This window comes from Oncorhynchus kisutch, linkage group LG4 (genome assembly GCF_002021735.2).
Source record: "Oncorhynchus kisutch isolate 150728-3 linkage group LG4, Okis_V2, whole genome shotgun sequence".
Classification (NCBI taxonomy): Eukaryota; Metazoa; Chordata; class Actinopteri; order Salmoniformes; family Salmonidae; genus Oncorhynchus; species Oncorhynchus kisutch.
Window position 1 is genome coordinate 82,842,813 of NC_034177.2, and position 19,710 is coordinate 82,862,522.

General features: G+C 42.6%; 1 protein-coding gene across 1 annotated transcript in view; it reads left to right on the forward strand.

Annotated features, from left to right (window-relative positions):
* The window catches only part of LOC109879378 (lysyl oxidase homolog 4), a 44,732-nt gene that overhangs the window by 15,849 nt on the left and 9,173 nt on the right, over window positions 1-19,710 (forward strand). The window contains exons 5-13 of the mRNA XM_031823843.1: window positions 1,010-1,048; window positions 3,712-3,925; window positions 4,152-4,329; window positions 9,139-9,293; window positions 9,664-9,831; window positions 10,839-11,001; window positions 11,705-11,948; window positions 15,088-15,203; window positions 15,948-16,084. Coding sequence (XP_031679703.1) covers window positions 1,010-1,048; window positions 3,712-3,925; window positions 4,152-4,329; window positions 9,139-9,293; window positions 9,664-9,831; window positions 10,839-11,001; window positions 11,705-11,948; window positions 15,088-15,203; window positions 15,948-16,084 — 1,414 coding nt within the window. The remainder of the gene's footprint in view (window positions 1-1,009; window positions 1,049-3,711; window positions 3,926-4,151; window positions 4,330-9,138; window positions 9,294-9,663; window positions 9,832-10,838; window positions 11,002-11,704; window positions 11,949-15,087; window positions 15,204-15,947; window positions 16,085-19,710) is intronic.

Below are 19,710 nucleotides of genomic sequence, written 5' to 3' on the forward strand. Positions count from 1 at the left end.
AGGGAGGGAGAGAGGGAGTTTCTCGGACAGACTGACCAGTTCTTACGGTTAAAGAGTGCCAACACTGTTTGTTTGTGTGTGTGTTTTGTTTCAACCTTTTCCCAGCAATGTCGTCCATAGTTGATGTTGAAAGTCACATTTTTTCAGCCTACGCATGGTTGGTTAGTATAATGAGTAGTTTCAAAAGGAGCGGTATTTAGTTTGAATCCCTTTCTCGCTTTCAAGAGTTATTTACAAATGTTGTTGTACTAGCAATGTTCTTGTAAAATGCCAAGTAAGCGTTTGTTATTGAAGTCATAGTCCCTCCCTGTTTTATTCCGTTTACTTCCATTTGGTGCATAATGAATACAACCCAGCTGTTTGAGCAGATCTACTGTATGTTGGCAACAGACATCATTGTTTTTCTCTTAAAGCCTGGCTTAGCTGGGTGTACATAGACCTACTACACTCTGACCAGTCGTTCTAAACATACACACAGACCTAGGCTAGACATCTACACCCCAACATAAAAGAAAGAGAGACAGGAAGTGTTGGTCAGAGAGAAGAAGGGAAAATTTCCAGATCCCATTTACACACACACACAACGATTTACTGTATCTCAACAGATGGGCCTCTCTTTAGGCTGACAATATGTATCTATGTTAGTGTATTTCTACTGGTTGGCATCCGTAAGGCCAGTATGACAGGTACAGATGCTTCTAGGACATAACTGTTTCTGTCTGTGTCCATGTACACCAACAACACATGCCTACCGATGTGGCTGATAAACAGTGTGTGTGGGGGAATCATTCTGTGTGGCATGGACCATACAAACACCAGATATCTACAGTCAGTGTTTGGGTATCACTGTGTGTGGCATGAACCAAGACAGTTGTCGTCTACAAAAGCTAACTCAGTGGGTAAGCTTTAGTCATCACACCTCACAGGACTAACAGGTGCTTCACGAAACCTCAACTAATAAACGGAAGAGATACTAACGTCCTTTTCTATTTTTCCTGTTTCTTCACAGGAAAATCTGGGACACCAAGCTTGCTGATCCATCCACAAAGTAAGACCAACTCAGATGTTGGAACATCTCAACTAACTACAAATTCTTTGTTCTCCAGATGTTGATACTGTTTGTGTATGTGATTTTAGCACACATGACTGTAAGTCATTTTGGATAAAAGTGTCTGCTAAATAGCATCTACTATACAGTATATCTACTATAGTAATGCATTATAAAGTATTCATACGAAGTGTTCCTGGATAGGGCTTCTCTTGTTCCTCTTCTTCATGGAACGGAGATGACATAAATGACCAGACATTAGCTATGCACACATTAAAGTCTTGTTCCTCTTCTTCATGGAACGGAGATGACATAAATGACCAGACATTAAAGTTAGGTGGGACGTGCAAAGCAAAAGTTCAGACTTTAAATCTTTGTCGTACTTCTTATTCTTCTGCACCCTACTTCTCCTATACCGTTTAAGCTAGAAACGCCGTTCGAACTTTAAAATGCAGACTGGTCTGGAATAGTGTACTTGCAATACAACTTTGTTATATTATTTATACTTTTTAAACTAGGATTTTGTTGGTCTTTCTTTTTTTCCTATCTTCATTCACTTTAATGTGACGTTTTCAACATTCTAAAACTCCCCGTTGTGACATCATCACTTCCAACTTCTTTTCACTGTAAAGGCAACATTGCAACTTTTGACACAAATCAGTTGTTTGAGCACTTTGCCAAACACTTAGACATCTTCCTCTCCCACTCTACCATTCAAATCTGTATTAATAACAGAATTATCTGATCAAAAGTTACAGCTATTTAAGTGACCGCATCAACAACATTTTCTTTCATTAACAACTGACATTTTGACCACTTTCCCGAAGAAGTTTGACAAAAAGTTAGAATGTGTGACATCTTTGTCTACTTCTCTGCTATTCAAATCTGGAAATAAGAACAGAAATATCTACTACCAATCAAGACTTACACTACGGATCTAATATCTACTACCAATCAAGACTTACACTACGGATCTAATATCTACTACCAATCAAGACTTACGGATCTAATATCTACTACCAATCAAGACTTACACTACGGATCTAATATCTACTACCAATCAAGACTTACGGATCTAATATCTACTACCAATCAAGACTTACGGATCTAATGATACAGCTGTTTTAGTAACTGCATTAACATATTTTTCAAACAACTGCAGTTTTGAGCACTTTCCCAAAAATGGAGAGGTTATGACTGTTGTTCTCTCTCTGCTATTCAGATCTGGAATCAGAACAGAAACATATTGTACAGCTGGTTTAGTAACCGCATCAGAACTATTCAGATCTGGAATCAGAACAGAAACATATTGTACAGCTGGTTTAGTAACCGCATCAGAACTATTCAGATCTGGAATCAGAACAGAAACATATTGTACAGCTGGTTTAGTAACCGCATCAGAACTATTCAGATCTGGAATCAGAACAGAAACATCTTGTACAGCTGGTTTAGTAACCGCATCAGAACTATTCAGATCTGGAATCAGAACAGAAACATATTGTACAGCTGGTTTAGTAACCGCATCAGAACTATTCAGATCTGGAATCAGAACAGAAACATATTGTACAGCTGGTTTAGTAACCGCATCAGAACTATTCAGATCTGGAATCAGAACAGAAACATATTGTACAGCTGGTTTAGTAACCGCATCAGAACTATTCCGATCTGGAATCAGAACATTCCATCAGAACTTTTCAGCTTCATTTTTTCAAACAACTGCCATTTTGACCACTTTCCCAGCACTTTAGACAAACATACATATAACATCTTGGTCTACTTCTGTGCTATTTAAATCCGCTTTATCCTATGATTACTACCAACCCCCCCCCCCACACACACAGACACACCCTCAACCGTCCTTTATCATACCAATCAGTCCAACTTAACCTCATTTTATCCCTTCATCCCTCCATCCATAAGGTCTTCCATCTCTCCGTCCATCTCTCCGTCCATCTCTCCGTCCATCTCTCCGTCCATCTCTCCGTCCATCTCTCCGTCCATCTCTCCGTCCATCTCTCCGTCCATCTCTCCGTCCATCTCTCCGTCCATCTCTCCGTCCATCCCTGTAACCTTACTTTATATTTATCCTATGATGAAGACATTTATGTTTGGTTAATGTAAGGGATAAATGCTTGGGATCAAAATATATTTTTTATGTATTCTTTAACTTCAACAATGCCTCCTTATCTTATTATACTGTATTTTTACAGTTGTCATATACTGTGATATTCTAGTAGGAGTGTATACAAGTCTGGTAGGCTAGTCTGAGTCTAGTTATTCTAGTAGGAGTGTATACAAGTCTGGTAGGCTAGTCTGAGTCTAGTTATTCTAGTAGGAGTGTATAAAAGTCTGGTAGGCTAGTCTGAGTCTAGTTATTTGTGATAAAATATGTGATCTAACTGCCACACAATCCAAAGTAATAAGGTTGATATTGTAGTCTATCAAAGTAATCAGACCAATTATCTTACTGAATAACATTTTGAGTATATTGAACTTCTTGGCTTAAGTAATACATTTTAAACATATTCCACTACCACAACAATACTTGTAAAGAATTAAAGCAAGTTCCATCAGTTTTTCTTAATGGAAAATTACCATCTAGTATGTTATCATGTTATAAAGCATTCTAATACACTTACAACCTATTCTCTCCCCCTTCCTAGGCTGAGCCTCATGGCTAGTAAGAAAAGTTACTGGGTAGAGAAGGTTCACTGCCTGGGGTCAGAGACCAGCCTATCAGAGTGTCACACTAAGCTGTCCATCCCACTTAGCCCCTCCCCCTGTAAGAGTGGGAGACACGCTGTGGCGAGGTGTGTACTGGGACCACAGTTTGCGCTCATGTCATCTGGAAGACCCCAAGCACCCCACCCAATTGTAGTAAGAGACAGACGCAGGCACACATGCACGCGCACACACACTGACGCACACACACACATACACGGACACACACCATATTCCATGCCTCACTGTGCTAATAGCCAAGACCTTGCCACTGTCTTTCAATCTCCTTCTCTCTCTCTTTCTTTCTCTCCAATTCTCTCTCTCTCTCTCTCTCTCTCACCATCTCTCTCTGTGCCTCTAAATCTCTTCTCTCCCACTCTAGCCGGTGCGTCTGAAGGCTGGCCCCAGGCTGGGCGAGGGCCGTGTGGAGGTGTTGAAGGAGGGGAAGTGGGGTACCATCGTAGACCACCTGTGGGACCTCAACTCAGCCAGCGTGGTGTGCAGGGAGCTTGGCTTCGGAACTGCCAAGGAGGCCCTCACTGGAGCTCACATGGGACAAGGTAGGCTAGGACTCTTTATCTGCTATTCTCTGTCTTTTTGTCTGACTCTGTCTTTCCTACAGGGGTCAAGGGTTACACTGTTATTATCTCTGGCAAAGGAAAAAGTTCACCCCAGTTTTGCCATGTGAACATCCTGCCCTGCCTGTTTCATTCAGGGTCTTTTGCACCTGAGGGAACACACCCATGATAAAGCTGTGTATATGTCTCTATGTCTGTCCTGGCTTAGGTCACAGGAACAATGTACCTCTGTACCTTAGACTGTTTACGATTCCAATGTGAGTCAGAGGGACTTTTCCTGCCACGTTTAGGACTCCACGCCCATCTGCTGCTGAATGGTCTGAGAATGGATGGATGGATTTGTATGTGAGCCTGATCTGTGGTTCACACATTGTTAGCGGGTTTCCTCTGCTAACAATGTCCTCCAGCCTGGTCACTGCAGCTGTAATGTAAATCAAAGCACCATGTCTGCCACATGTTGACAGATGTTCTGCAGGCCACATTAACATACTGTACTATATGTGATGTTGGAAAAGCCCTATATTAAGAGTCCAGATTTGTTATTTATTTGTTATTTTTTATTTAACTAGGTAAGTCAGTTAAGAACAAATTCTTATTTTCAATGACAGCCTAGGAACAGTGGGTTAACTGCCTGTTCAGGGGCAGAACGACAGATTTGTTTGAACTTGCAACCTTCCAGTTACTAGTCCAACGCTCTAACCACTAGGCTACCCTGCTGCCCCAGATGACAGGGCAGAGAATCACAGACACAGATGGACGGCCGGACAGACAGAGGAAATGTACTGAGAATAAGTGTTTTTATGTACTGTAGTTTGGTAAGCACAAAAGAGAGACATGTTCTGTTGAATAACTTGTGTCGTTTTCGCTCAATAGTCTCAATAAGTTTAGTAAATGCAGTCAGTGGTTTAAATATAGCATTGACAATAAGTCATTCTAGATAATTCTAAATAAGCAATGCAATATTTAACATTAGCACATGGTTATCAAACAGACAGATACAAATCTTTAAGACTCTTTAGGGAGCTGGAAATGGAATGATTCTGCTGACATAGTCAGTGAGAATAGCCCAAATAGCCCAAATAGTGGTTATGATGGAAACCATAGGATTTTCCTCTCTCTGAAATTAAGCTGGGTTTAGGGAACATTAATTAACTGTGGTTTAGGGAATATTAATTAACTGTGGTTTAGGGAATATTAATTAACTGTGGTTTAGGGAATATTAATTAACTGTGGTTTAGGGAACATTAATGAAGTGTGGTTTAGGGAACATTAATGAAGTGTGGTTTATGGAACATTAATTAAGCGGGGTTTAGGGAACATTAATTAAGCGGGGTTTAGGGAACATTAATGAAGTGTGGTTTATGGAACATTAATTAAGCGGGGTTTAGGGAACATTAATTAAGCGGGGTTTAGGGAACATTAATTAAGCGGGGTTTAGGGAACATTAATGAAGTGTGGTTTAGGGAACATTAATTAAGCTGGGTTTAGGGAACATTTAATGAAGTGTGGTTTAGGGAACATTAATTAAGCGGGGTTTAGGGAACATTAATTAAGCGGGGTTTAGGGAACATTAATTATGCAGGGTTTAGGGAACATTAATGAAAGTGTGGTTTAATGAACATTAATTAAGCTGGGTTTGGGGAACATTATTTAAGCTGGGTTTAATGAACATTAATTAAGCGGGGTTTAGGGAACATTAATTAAGCAGGGTTTAGGGAACATTAATTATGCAGGGTTTAGGGAACATTAATGAAAGTGTGGTTTAATGAACATTAATTAAGCTGGGTTTGGGGAACATTATTTAAGCTGGGTTTGGGGAACATTATTTAAGCTGGGTTTAGGGAACTTAGTAGCTTTTGGCTGGGGCTTTTCGGTGCACTTGAGCTACATTACAAATATATAGCAGTGAGAGAGTGAGAGAGAGAGACTATCATGTAAGACTGTTTTGAGAGAGAGCGAGAACAAGTGGTGTGTGGCGTGTGTCTGAATGTGTGTTCATGTGAGTCGACACCCAACTCCAGAACAAGCCACTGTCTGCCACCTTAGAGTGGCAAGCTCCTTTTCCCCAGCCATCCTAATAGCCAATCATCCACACCAACTACCATAGATAGAGATATTTCACTAGTCCTTCACACCAACTACCATTGACAGAGATCTTTGATCCCCCTGGGGGTTCTACTACACATCGGCCATGTTGCTTTCTGCTGCGTCATCTCTCAAAGGGATTACATCAAATCACCCTCTGCACTGTACAAAGTAACTCCATAACTCATTAAAGAAATTGAGTAGTGGCTACTCAAACATCTCCAACGGTCAGTAGAACTCAAATGAGTGCTACTAACTCATATGCCAATAATATTTCTTATCCCTTAATATTGTTGAGTACTGTTAACAAATATTAGGTTATTGAGTAAATCTAAATGTATTTGTGTTCTGCTAATCTAAAGTCATTGAGATTTTACAAGTTATTATTACTTAATATATTTGTATTATTATATATTTTTTTCAAATTTGACCCCATTTTTGTGACATCCAATTGGTAGTTACGATCTTGTCTCATCACTGCAACTCCCCAACGGGCTCGGGAGAGACGATGGTCGAGACGTGTGTCCTCCGAAACATGACCCGCCAAGCCAATAATGAGACAAGCCATTCCCATCATCACCAAGGTCATATGCACCACTCTTAATGACAGAGGCTAATGCAGCATCCTGTGATGCCTACATCTCTACCTCTAGTTACTGTTAGAGGAATGAGCACTGTTCTCAACAATGACTGTTTACATCTCTACCTCTAGTTACTGTTAGAGGAATGAGCACTGTTCTCAACAATGACTGTTTACATCTCTACCTCTAGTTACTGTTAGAGGAATGAGCACTGTTCTCAACAATGACTGTTTACATCTCTACCTCTAGTTACTGTTAGAGGAATGAGCACTGTTCTCAACAATGACTGTTTACATCTCTACCTCTAGTTACTGTTAGAGGAATGAGCACTGTTCTCAACAATGACTGTTTACATCTCTACCTCTAGTTACTGTTAGAGGAATGAGCACTGTTCTCAACAATGACTGTTTACATCTCTACCTCTAGTTACTGTTAGAGGAATGAGCACTGTTCTCAACAATGACTGTTTACATCTCTACCTCTAGTTACTGTTAGAGGAATGAGCACTGTTCTCAACAATGACTGTTTACATCTCTACCTCTAGTTACTGTTAGAGGAATGAGCACTGTTCTCAACAATGACTGTTTACATCTCTACCTCTAGTTACTGTTAGAGGAATGAGCACTGTTCTCAACAATGACTGTTTACATCTCTACCTCTAGTTACTGTTAGAGGAATGAGCACTGTTCTCAACAATGACTGTTTACATCTCTACCTCTAGTTACTGTTAGAGGAATGAGCACTGTTCTCAACAATGACTGTTTACATCTCTACCTCTAGTTACTGTTAGAGGAATGAGCACTGTTCTCAACAATGACTGTTTACATCTCTACCTCTAGTTACTGTTAGAGGAATGAGCACTGTTCTCAACAATGACTGTTTACATCTCTACCTCTAGTTACTGTTAGAGGAATGAGCACTGTTCTCAACAATGACTGTTTACATCTCTACCTCTAGTTACTGTTAGAGGAATGAGCACTGTTCTCAACAATGCCTGCTAAGGTGGATTAAAATGACAAATGGTCAATTACATTAAACAATGGTAAACATTAAGACACAACCACTGAACATTACTAATCAGTACTACTTACTACTTACACTTGAAAATAATTAGTCGACGGGACCCCACACTTTTATGTTCACTACAATAAATATTTATGTTCAAGTATCTTCAATCGTTACAGTTCAGAATACATAATGCAATTTAGTGACAAAGTTTATAAAACATAAAACATTATTTACAACTTTGGAAGATGTCTGTTTATTACTTTAAGTATTGACACTGATATACTTTGAGTTGGGACACTCCAATGGTTCTAGGCACCTGGTTTCCACCCCCAGAAATGTTAGCAGAACTAATGACTTTTTACAGTGTGTGAGGTCACGCACACGAAGAGCTCTGATTAGATACGAGATATGATAGGGTTCACAGGCTACATCTGCTGTACCTCACTGGGAAAGAAGACCAATCTAAAGTTTACACAAAAACATTTCTCCTTTGAAAATGAGACCTTGAAAGGAGAGAATGTAAAGTATGGACACACAAATGTGAAACAGATATAGAACTGGACAAAGTAGGAGAAAATTGAATGGGAAATTATTGGGAGTGAATTTGCCTTTTGCTGACTGTTTACAGCACTTTGATCATTGGTAGTGACATCAATGAAACTGAAACCAACGTCTAAACACATCAGCTGCCATTTGAACTCTCGTCATCATGATCATCATCATCGTCAGCTTCTATTTTCAAATCTGACCAATACTATATTATCATTTCTCCTACTATATGTAATTTACTCTGAGGTGGTATACGTACACAGTTGTGTGTGTGTCCCTCGTGGTGTGCTGTGTTGGTCCTGGTAAGTTAAACTGTGGTTGTTCTGATCTACCTACTCACATATTTTATGTGGTATTCTACTCACCGATAGAGAGGTTTGGGTCAGGAAGTGGGTTTTGTTTAGCCTATTTAGTGTGGGTGGATGTGTACCCAGTCCTTGTGACCAATATGGATGGAAGCCGACATTCCATCATTATAGATAGAACCAACATAGGAGACCAATATAGGCCTGCAATCACCAACTCTCTCGCTCTCACTCTCTCTCTCTTTTGCTCTCTCTCTCTCTAGGTACTGGTCCTATCCATATTAACAGTGTCCAGTGTTTGGGGACAGAGAAGTCTATCCTAGAATGCAACTTCCAGGATGCCCCTCTATGGACGTTCAAACACACCCAGGACGCCTCAGTACGCTGCAACGTCCCCAAGCTTGGCCTGGACAGCATGGTTAGAACATACACATATTCCATTATTATATACACATTAGATACATAACTCTAAACATTTGACTTGCCAAACTTACAGGTTTAGAAAATACATAATTGAAATTTATTTTTCTCCTCTTCCTCTTCTTCCTCCTTCCTCTCCTATTCCTCCTCCTACCTCTCCTCTTCCTCCTCCTCCTACCTTTCTACCTTCCTTCCTCTGCTAACACCTCCTTTTCCTAACCTCCTTCCTCTCCTCTTCCTCCTCCACCTACCTTTCTACCCTCCTTCCTCTGCTAACACCTCCTTTTCCTAACCTCCTTCCTCTCCTCTTCCTTCTCCTACCTCTCCTCTTCCTCCTCCTCCTAACCTCCTTCCTCCTCTTACCCCAGGTGCGGTTGGCGGGAGGCAGGGAGACAGGTGAGGGCCGTGTGGAGGTACTGATGGATGTAGGGGGTCGTAAGAGATGGGGGTCAGTCTGCAGTGAGAACTGGGGGATCAACGAAGCCATGGTGGTCTGTCGACAGCTGGGTCTGGGGTTCGCATCCCGAGCACACCAGGTACGGAAACACACCTATGAAACCCTATTCTCTGTATAGAAACACACCTATGAAACCCTATTCTCTGTATAGAAACACACATATGAAATACACCTTTGAAACTGTATTATCTGTGTAGAAACACACCTATGAAATCCTCTTCTCTGTATAGAAACACACCTATGAAACCCTATTCTCTGTATAGAATCACAACTATGAAACACACCTATGAAACCCTATTCTCTGTATAGAATCACACCTATGAAACACACCTATGAAACCCTATTCTCTGTATAGAAACACACCTATGAAACACACCTATGAAACACACCTATGAAACACACCTATGAAACCCTATTCTCTTTATAGTGTACTACTTTTGGCCAGAGCCCTTTGTGGGAATATGGTGCCATTTCAGATTTGTCCCTATACTCCCTGACTTCCACAATTCACCAATCAACATACTGAGTCTCCCTGAGTCCTCAAACATGAACAGATGAAATACTTAGTAACACTTTCCATGAGACACAATTAAGCAATAAGGCTCTAGAGGAAGTGAGATGTTTTCCATTATAAACTGGGTGGTTTGAGCCCTGAATTCTGATTTGCTGAAAGCCATGGTATATCAGACCATATACCACGGGTATGACAAAACATTTAGTTTTACTGCTCTAATTACGTTGGTAACCAGTTTATAGTAGCACTAAGGCTCCTTGGGGGTTTGTGATATATGGCCAATATACCACGGCTAAGGGCTGTCCGGGCATTTCACATTGCCTAGTTCCTAAGAACAGCCCTTAGCCATGGTATATTGGCCATATACCACACCTCCTCGGGCCTTATGGCTTCAATATACCACAGCTAAGGGCTGTTATTACGCATGATGCCAAAGTGTAGTGCCTGAATACAGCTCTTATCCCTGGTATATTGGCCATATACCACAAACCACCGAGGTGCTTCATGTACAGCAGTCACACATTCTCTCACACTCTCTCTCTCTCTCTCTCTCTCTCTCTCTCTCTCTCTAGGAGACATGGTATTGGGCTGGGGATCCTAACGCAGCAGAGTTGGTGTTGAGTGGAAGCCACTGTGTCGGAAATGAGCTGTCAATCCAACAGTGTCGCCGTAACAACCACATCCACTGTCCCCGGGGTGGCGGGGCTAAGGCTGCAGGGGTCACCTGTTCAGAGAGTGAGTCATCACAGCACACCTGTTCCACCTGGCTAGATCTCCACACCTGTTCCACCTGGCTAGATCTCCACACCTGTTCCACCTGGCTAGATCTCCAAACCTGTTCCACCTGGCTAGATCTCTACACCTGTTCCACCTGACTAGATCTCTACACCTGTTCCACCTGGCTAGATCTTTACACCTGTTCCACCTGGCTAGATCTTTACACCTGTTCCACCTGGCTAGATCTCCACACCTGTTCCATCTGACTAGATCTCCACACTTGTTCCACCTGGGTAGTTCTCCACACCTGTTCCATCTGACTAGATCTCTACACCTGTGTAATCTTAAGAGATCCTTCCTAGGCTTCTGTTCAAAGATCACGAAATGGGAGAAAACAGTTTGTAACTGAAGTACCTGAAAACGTTTCTCCTTTTTTGCTTCCTGAACGTGAACTCTGATTGATCTGACTGTTCAATCAATGAATCGAATGTATTTTATAAAGCTCTTTTAACATCATTAGTTGTCACAAAGTGCTTTACAGATAGGAAGCCTAACACCCCAGCCAGAACCACCTGCATTGCAACTGGTGAACCTCTAACCTACCCCTCCTGTCTCCGTAGTGGCCCTTGCCCCAATGTTTCATGTAATACCTGGTTAATCTGTCACTCCGATACATGTTTAGGTTAACCCTAACCTCTCACCCCTCTTCCCTGCCCTCTAGCTGCCCCTGACCTGGTACTAGATGCCCAACTGGTTCAGGAGACAGCCTACCTGGAGGACCGACCACTACACCTGCTGACCTGTGCCAACGAGGAGAACTGTCTGTCGTCTTCCGCTGCCAGAATGAACTGGCCCTATGGACACCGCCGCCTGCTACGATTCTCCTCCAGGATCATGAACATGGGACGGGCCGACTTCAGACCTAGGGCTACCAGGGAGTCTTGGACCTGGCATGCGTGTCACAGGTAAGGGGTGTTGTAGTAAGGGGTGTTGTAGTTGTAGTCGTTGGCATTATGAACATGAAAAAGGCTGACTTCAGACCTAGGGTTACCAGGGAGTCTTTGACATGGCACGCATGTCACAGGTTCTGCGTGGGAGTCAGGGGCTTTGTAGTTCTAGAAGGCCATGTATTTGTTGTTCTGTTTCACTGCATGAAGGAATTGTTGTAGTTTTACAATGCATTGCCATATACTTAGTTTGTAGTAGTTGAAATTCTCTGCAGTACTATATCACTATACTCTATGGAGGGGATGTGGGCAGTGGTATGGATGTGGGCAGTGGTATGAAGTACTTAAGTAAAAATACTTTCAAGTACTACTTTTTGGGGGTATCTGTACTTTAATATTTATATTTTTTACAACTTTTACTTTTCACTACATTCCTAAATATGATAATGTAATTTTTTACTCCATACCTTTTCCCTGACTCTCAAAAGTACTCGTTACATTTTGAATGCTTAGCAGGACAGGAAAATGGTCCAATTTACACACTTATCAAGAGAACATCCCTGGTCATCAATACTGCCTCTGATCTGGCAGACTCACTAAACAGAGAACATCCCTGGTCATCAGTACTGCCTCTGATCTGGTGGACTCACTAAACACAAATGCTTTGTTTGTTTGACACTTAAGTATATTTTAGCAATTACATTTACTTTTGATAGTTAAATATATTTAAAACCAAATACTCTTTGACTTTTACTCAACTAGTATTTTACTGGGTACTTTCACTTTTATTTGAGTAATTTTCTGTTAAGGTACCTTTACTTTTACTCAAGTATGATAATTGGGTGTTTTTTTCCACCACTGCTTGTGGGTGTAGGAGTTAAGGTACTTTCACATATCCCCTGTATGATCTGTTTCCTGGAGTGTTAGGTACCCTGATCCGTGCTCTAAAGCAAACTAACCCTGACTGAAACGAATCCTGGACCTGGTGAGTACGGGGTCCAAGATTCAGGACCAGAAGTGCGAGTCGTGTTGAACTTTTTGTCCGTTGCAAACAAGCTAGCTTGCTAGCATCATGTAGAATGTACGTTTTGCTAATCACATCCTGAAACAGTTATTTTCAGGTCTTGTGAAAACAAAACCTATTCTGTAGAATTCTCAAAAACACTGTAGTAAACCGAATCAGGGAACTGAATTCCATATGTAAAAACGCCCTTAGTAACAGTCCCTTAGTAACAGTCCATTAGTAACAGTTCCTTAGTTACAGTCCCTTAGTTACAGTCAGTTAAAGTCCCTTAGTTACAGTCAAAGGGAGGCTGCTGGAGTCCTCGGTCATTATAAGTGGTTGGTAGTGGAAGTTGTGGTTTTGGATGACCATGTTACAGGTAAATGGTTACATTACCTCAAGGAGTTATGGAAACCAATACCACAGACTTCCATTTTACAGCTGTAATGGCCCTTGTGGTATATAATTGTTCTGTGTGGAATGAGTAAGGTCTTATTGACTTGAACTGCATTGAATTGATTTAGTTACAGGTTAGAAAGCATGTAAAAGTATGATCTAATTGTCATTAAGTACAATAAATGCTGTTTGGAAGAAACTTACTTACAGAAACGAATGGTCCACATAAAGCTTTTCTCCGATAATATTATGGATAGACTTATGGAAAATGCCCGTTTTGGGGGAAAAAACAGTTCATTTTGCTGTTATGTTATGTTTATAACATTGCTAAGTACATTGCAAATGAATGACCCATCACTTTTATAGCCAAATTTTTGATATAACACATTTCATGCAATTCTACTCATTTTGCCTTAGGGTGGCGTAACATTTTCTTCAGTTTTAAAGCGAATTACCTGCAATTGTAGACATTTTGCCATGTTAATATGATTTCTGAGTGAGTGTGACTAGCAAAATCAATGGGAGCCCCCTGGAGATCAGGGCCCCCTGGAGATCAGGGCTCCCTGGAGGTCAGGGCCCACCTGGAGATCAGGGCCCCTTGTAGGTCAGGGCCCCTGTAGGTCAGGCCCCTGTATGTCAGGGCCCCTGGGCATGTGCCCTGTGTGTCTTGTGGGTATCCGGCCATGATCACTACACCTTTAGATAGAAAGCTGGCTAAACTAACTTACCAATTTAAACGTTTTTAACTGACTTTGCTAATTGAGTGACTGTCAGTGACTGACATAAGAGAACAGCTGCTGATGCATAACCACATGTCTGAACCTTGTATATTCTACTACTGTTTCCCTCAAATTAAGTTGAGACTCAGTGGTCGGTGCTAAAAGCGTCCTCTTATGTCACTTATGCCCGGAGCCGTGTGCCTGTGTGTACTGTATGTGTGTTCACCAGGAATGCATGAATGTGTGTGTAGGTGAGTTTCAAAGCCCCCCATTCACTGTGAGTGTGTAAACAGGTCTGTGTGTGAGCGGTTCAACCTAGCAAGTTCTAGAACAAGCTTCTTTGAGAGGTGTTCCTCTGCCACATGTTCTTGTGTTGAGATCACTGGGCTACCAGCCATAGGGAGCTACTGTTCTGATTCCCAAACATACACACACCAGCCAGGTCACCCGCGATACCAGTCAGTATTCAACGTCCATCCATGCCTGAGGACGTGGGGAGATGATGTGGAAACTGACCACTAGGGGCAACAGTGAGCACTGTTACCTTCACGTAGGTTTCGGTTTTGCAAGGGTGTTGTGGGCGGGCATAGTGGAACGGATGGCGGATGTGTGTAAAGGTTACAAGTTCAATTCCAGCGATAGAACGTTTTTTTGAGATTTTTGTCTATCCCAAACCTTAACCCTTGACCCAAACCTTAACCCTTGACCCAAACCTTAACCCTTGACCCAAACCTTAACCCTTGTCTAACTTTGTGATTTCAGAGTTTATGCCTAAACTTAACCTTAAATACTTTGAGAAACATGGATCAACGTCTAGTTCTAATGTGAGACTGGGAGAGCCAGTTGCACACACACACACACACACACACACACACACACACACACACACACACACACACACACACACACACACACACACACACACCCTAACCAGAAACATGGATCAACGTCTAGTTCTAATGTGAGACTGGGAGAGCCAGTTGCACACACACACACACACACACACACCCTAACCAGCCCTTTTATTCTACGTTACCAGGCACTACCACAGCATTGAGGTGTTCACCCACTATGACCTGCTGACTCTGAATGGGACCAGGATAGCAGAGGGACACAAGGCCAGCTTCTGTCTGGAGGATACATACTGCCCTGAAGGTAATAACACCTGTTATTAACATTCATACATACTGCCCTGAAGGTAATAACACCTGTTATTAACATTCATACATACTGCCCTGAAGGTAATAACACCTGTTATTAACATTCATACATACTGCCCTGAAGGTAATAACACCTGTTATTAACATTCATACATACTGCCCTGAAGGTAATAACACCTGTTATTAACATTCATACATACTGCCCTGAAGGTAATAACACCTGTTATTAACATTCATACATACTGCCCTGAAGGAAATAACACCTGTTATTAACATTCATACATACTGCCCTGAAGGTAATAACACATGTTATTAACATTCATACATACTGCCCTGAAGGTAATAACACATGTTATTAATATTCATTCATACTGCCCTGAAGGTAATAACACATGTTATTAACATTCATTCATACTGCCCTGAAGGTAATAACACATGTTATTAACATGCATAACACCTAATGTCACATGTTATTAACATTCATACATATCACCCTGAGGTTAATAACACATGTTATTAACATGGATAGCACCTCATGCCACATGTTATTAACATTCATAATATGGCAATGTCACCTGCTATTAACATTTATATCAAACATTTATTTCAAACAACTTGGCTTCATATGCTGACCTAAACTATTCCTGGACCATGGTTCTTTTTCTTTTTGAATAGCTGAAACTGGCTCCTAAAAGCATCACGCTGAAGAGTAAAGTCACTGTTCTTGTCTGTGTGTCAGGTCTGCATAAGCGTTTCTCCTGCTACAACATGGGCGATCAGGGCATCTCAGTGGGCTGCTGGGATACGTACCGCCACGACATCGACTGTCAGTGGATCGACATCACCGATGTCAAGCCTGGAGACTACATATTCCAGGTACATACACACGCACAGACACACACACCTGCGCTTGGTTCAGCTTGGAGTTTACACTTTTTACATGATCCCATTGGTCCCTTTTTACCACGTAAAACAATTAAAGTATGTTGAAGTATTTAACATGTATGTGACCGAGGTCTGCAGACCACCCTCTGTGTTACCATGAGAGACAGCCATGTTGTACACACACACACACACACACACACACATGGCTGTACAACATGGCTGTCTCTCATGGTAACACAGAGGGTGGTCTGCAGACCTCGGTCACATACATGTTAAATACTTCAACATACATTAATTGTTTTGCACACACACACACACACACACACACACACACACACACACACACACACACACACACACACACACACACACACACACACACACATACACTCTCCGTCTCTGTAATTACCCTGTCTCATGTTAATCAGCTGTGTCCTTGTGGGTGCCACCTCAGGACACTCCAACTCCCATCAGCCACCACGTCTGTCTCACATTACTAATCCCAGCATGCCGTCCCTGGGGGCAATTAAGCTTTCAATTATTTTTATACCTCTGAGCCATGGGAAAGCCATGGGTTACAGTGAAACTCCCTATCTGTTAATGAGAGGAGGGTTATGGTGAAACTAGCACCCCCATAATTACTAATAGTACTACCTAATCACTCTCTGTTAATGAGAGGAGGGTTATGGTGAAACTAGCACCCCCGTAATTACTAATAGTACTACCTAATCACTCTCTGTTAATGAGAGGAGGGTTATGGTAAAACTAGCACCCCGTAATTACTAATAGTACTACCTAATCACTCTCTGTTAATGAGAGGAGGGTTATGGTGAAACTCATTCCCTTAATGACTGTGCTACCTAGGCAATGGGAGTCAGTTGAGAGGTTACAGTGAAAAGTGTCTCAGCCTGTTTTATTTAGTCACCCTCCATGTCCCTATGATAGATGTACACACACTCACAGGGACACACACACGCTTACGGACACACACACACTCACAGGGACACACACACGCTTACGGACACACACACACGCTCACAGGGACACACACATGCTTACGGACACACACACACACGCTTACGGGGACACACACACGCTCACGGGGACACACACACAAATGTGTGTATTTTAGGCATGTAGAGCTGGGCGTAATTACAAGTGGTGGCCATGCAACTGCTGTGAGAAGAAAAGGAGTTGAGGAAGAGAGGAGAGAAGAAAACAGGAGAAGAAGAGGAGGACAGGAGAAGAGGAGGACAGGAGTGAGAAGAGGAGGACAGGAGAAGAGGACAGGAGTGAGAAGAGGAGGACAGGAGAAGAGGAGGACGTGAGTGAGAAGAGGAGGACAGGAGAAGAGGAGGACAGGAGAAGAGGAGAACAGGAGTGAGAAGAGGAGGACAGGAGAAGAGGAGTACAGTAGTGAGAAGAGGAGGACAGGAGTAAGAAGAGGAGGACAGGAGAAGAGGAGGACAGGAGAAGAGGAGGACAGGAGTGAGAAGAGGAGGACAGGTGAAGAGGAGAACAGGAGTGAGAAGAGGAGGACAAGAGAAGAGGACAGGAGTGGGAAGAGGAGGACAGGAGTGAGAAGAGGAGGACAGGAGAAGAGGATAGGAGTGAGAAGAGGAGGACAGGAGAAGAGGAGGACATGAGTGAGAAGAGGAGGACAGGAGAAGAGGAGAACAGGAGTGAGAAGAGGAGGACAGGAGAAGAGGAGGACAGGAGAAGAGGAGGACAGGAGTGAAAAGACGAGGACAGGAGAAGAGGAGGACAGGAGTGAGTAGAGGAGGACAGGAGAAGAGAACCAGAGTGAGAAGAGGAGGACAGGAGTGAGAAGAGGAGGACAGGAGAAGAGGAGGACAGGAGTGAGAAGAGGAGGACAGGAGAAGAGGAGGACAGGAGTGAGAAGAGGAGGACAGGAGAAGAGGACCGGAGTGAGAAGAGGAGTACAGGAGTAGGAAGAGGAGGACAGGAGAAGAGGAGGACAGGAGAAGAGGAGGACATGAGTGAGAAGAGGAGTGAGAAGAGAAGGACAGGAGTAAGAAGAGAAGAGGAGGACAGGAGAAGAGGAGAACAGGAGTGAGAAGAGAAGGACAGGAGTAAGAAGAGAAGAGGAGGACAGGAGAAGAGAAGGACATGAGTGAGAAGAGGAGGACAGTAGAAGAGGACCGGAGTGAGAAGAGGAGAACAGGAGTGAGAAGAGAAGGACAGGAGTAAGAAGAGAAGAGGAGGACAGGAGAAGAGGAGAACAGGAGTGAGAAGAGAAGGACAGGAGTAAGAAGAAAAGAGGAGGACAGGAGAAGAGGAGAACAGGAGTGAGAAGAGAAGAGGAGGACAGGAGTGAGAAGTGAAGAGGAGGACAGGAGAAGAGGAGAACAGGAGTGAGAAGAGAAGAGGAGGACAGGAGTGAGAAGAGAAGAGAAGGACAGGAGTAAGAAGAGAAGAGGAGGACAGGAGAAGAGGAGAACAGGAGTGAGAAGAGAAGAGGAGGACAGGAGTGAGAAGTGAAGAGGAGGCAGGAGAAGAGGAGAAAGGGTTCTTCAGCTGTCCCCATAGGAGAACCTTTTGGTTCCAGGTACAATCCTTTTAGGTTCCATGTAGAACCCTCTGTGAAAAGGGTTCTACATGGAACCCAAAAGGGTTCTACCTGGAACCTAAAGGGTTCTCCAAAGGGTTATCCTATGGGGACAGCCGAATAACCCTTCCAGTTGTCCAATCTCCAGTTGTTCAAACTCGAGGGCCTATTCAGTGGGGTGCACCGTTCAGGGCTTTAATTCACACCGTGTCTCGGAGTAGGAATGATGACCTAGGACCAGTTAAATAAAACGGGGTGCCCTGATCATAGATCGTCTACTCTGAGACACTTAGTGAACGCAGGACCATAACATCACATATCTACATTTGAGAGACATGGACTAAACATTCCCCAATTACCCAAATGAACCCTCTATCATTGGACCCTTCTCATTACAGTCAAGCACCACATTTTCATTTCTCCCCATGAAACTCCGTTGCTGTCCTGACAGGCCTTTTACTCACACATTCTGATGGCCACAAGCCAACCGACTACAGACGACAAAGTCCAACGATGTAATTTCTACAGAGTTGCCATCATGGCTAGTTTTTGAGCATTCACAAAGTTTTAAATATGTTTGTTAGAGGTTAAAGTTGTTTTCCTGTGTAGCTGGATGCAGCCTGTATTTAGAGTGGGTGTAGTACATTTACAGAGCAGCTATTAGGGATGATGGCTTCTCAGTATTATCACGGTGTGTGTGTGTGTGTGTGCGCGTTACAGAAGAGAATGGTTATGTCAGCAGCTGTGGATGTAGACTGGTGAATAACAGTCTATAAGAACATGGTAGAGCTCAGAATAGCACCTATTACAGACACTTATACAGTCACGGTTATGCTCTCTGTAACTACTGTACCTTCCTAACCACACACTAAATTACTCCCTTAATTCAGCTTTAGTCCTCAACATAAAGGTGTCCTTTAAACGAGCCAGGAGTAATGTTCGCCCTTATGGTAAACTGCATTGAGACTTTTTTGTGATCGATTTATTTTTACAAGAGATTCAGACACTCAATGACAGGACAGAAACACGGAAGTGGGGAGCAAACAGG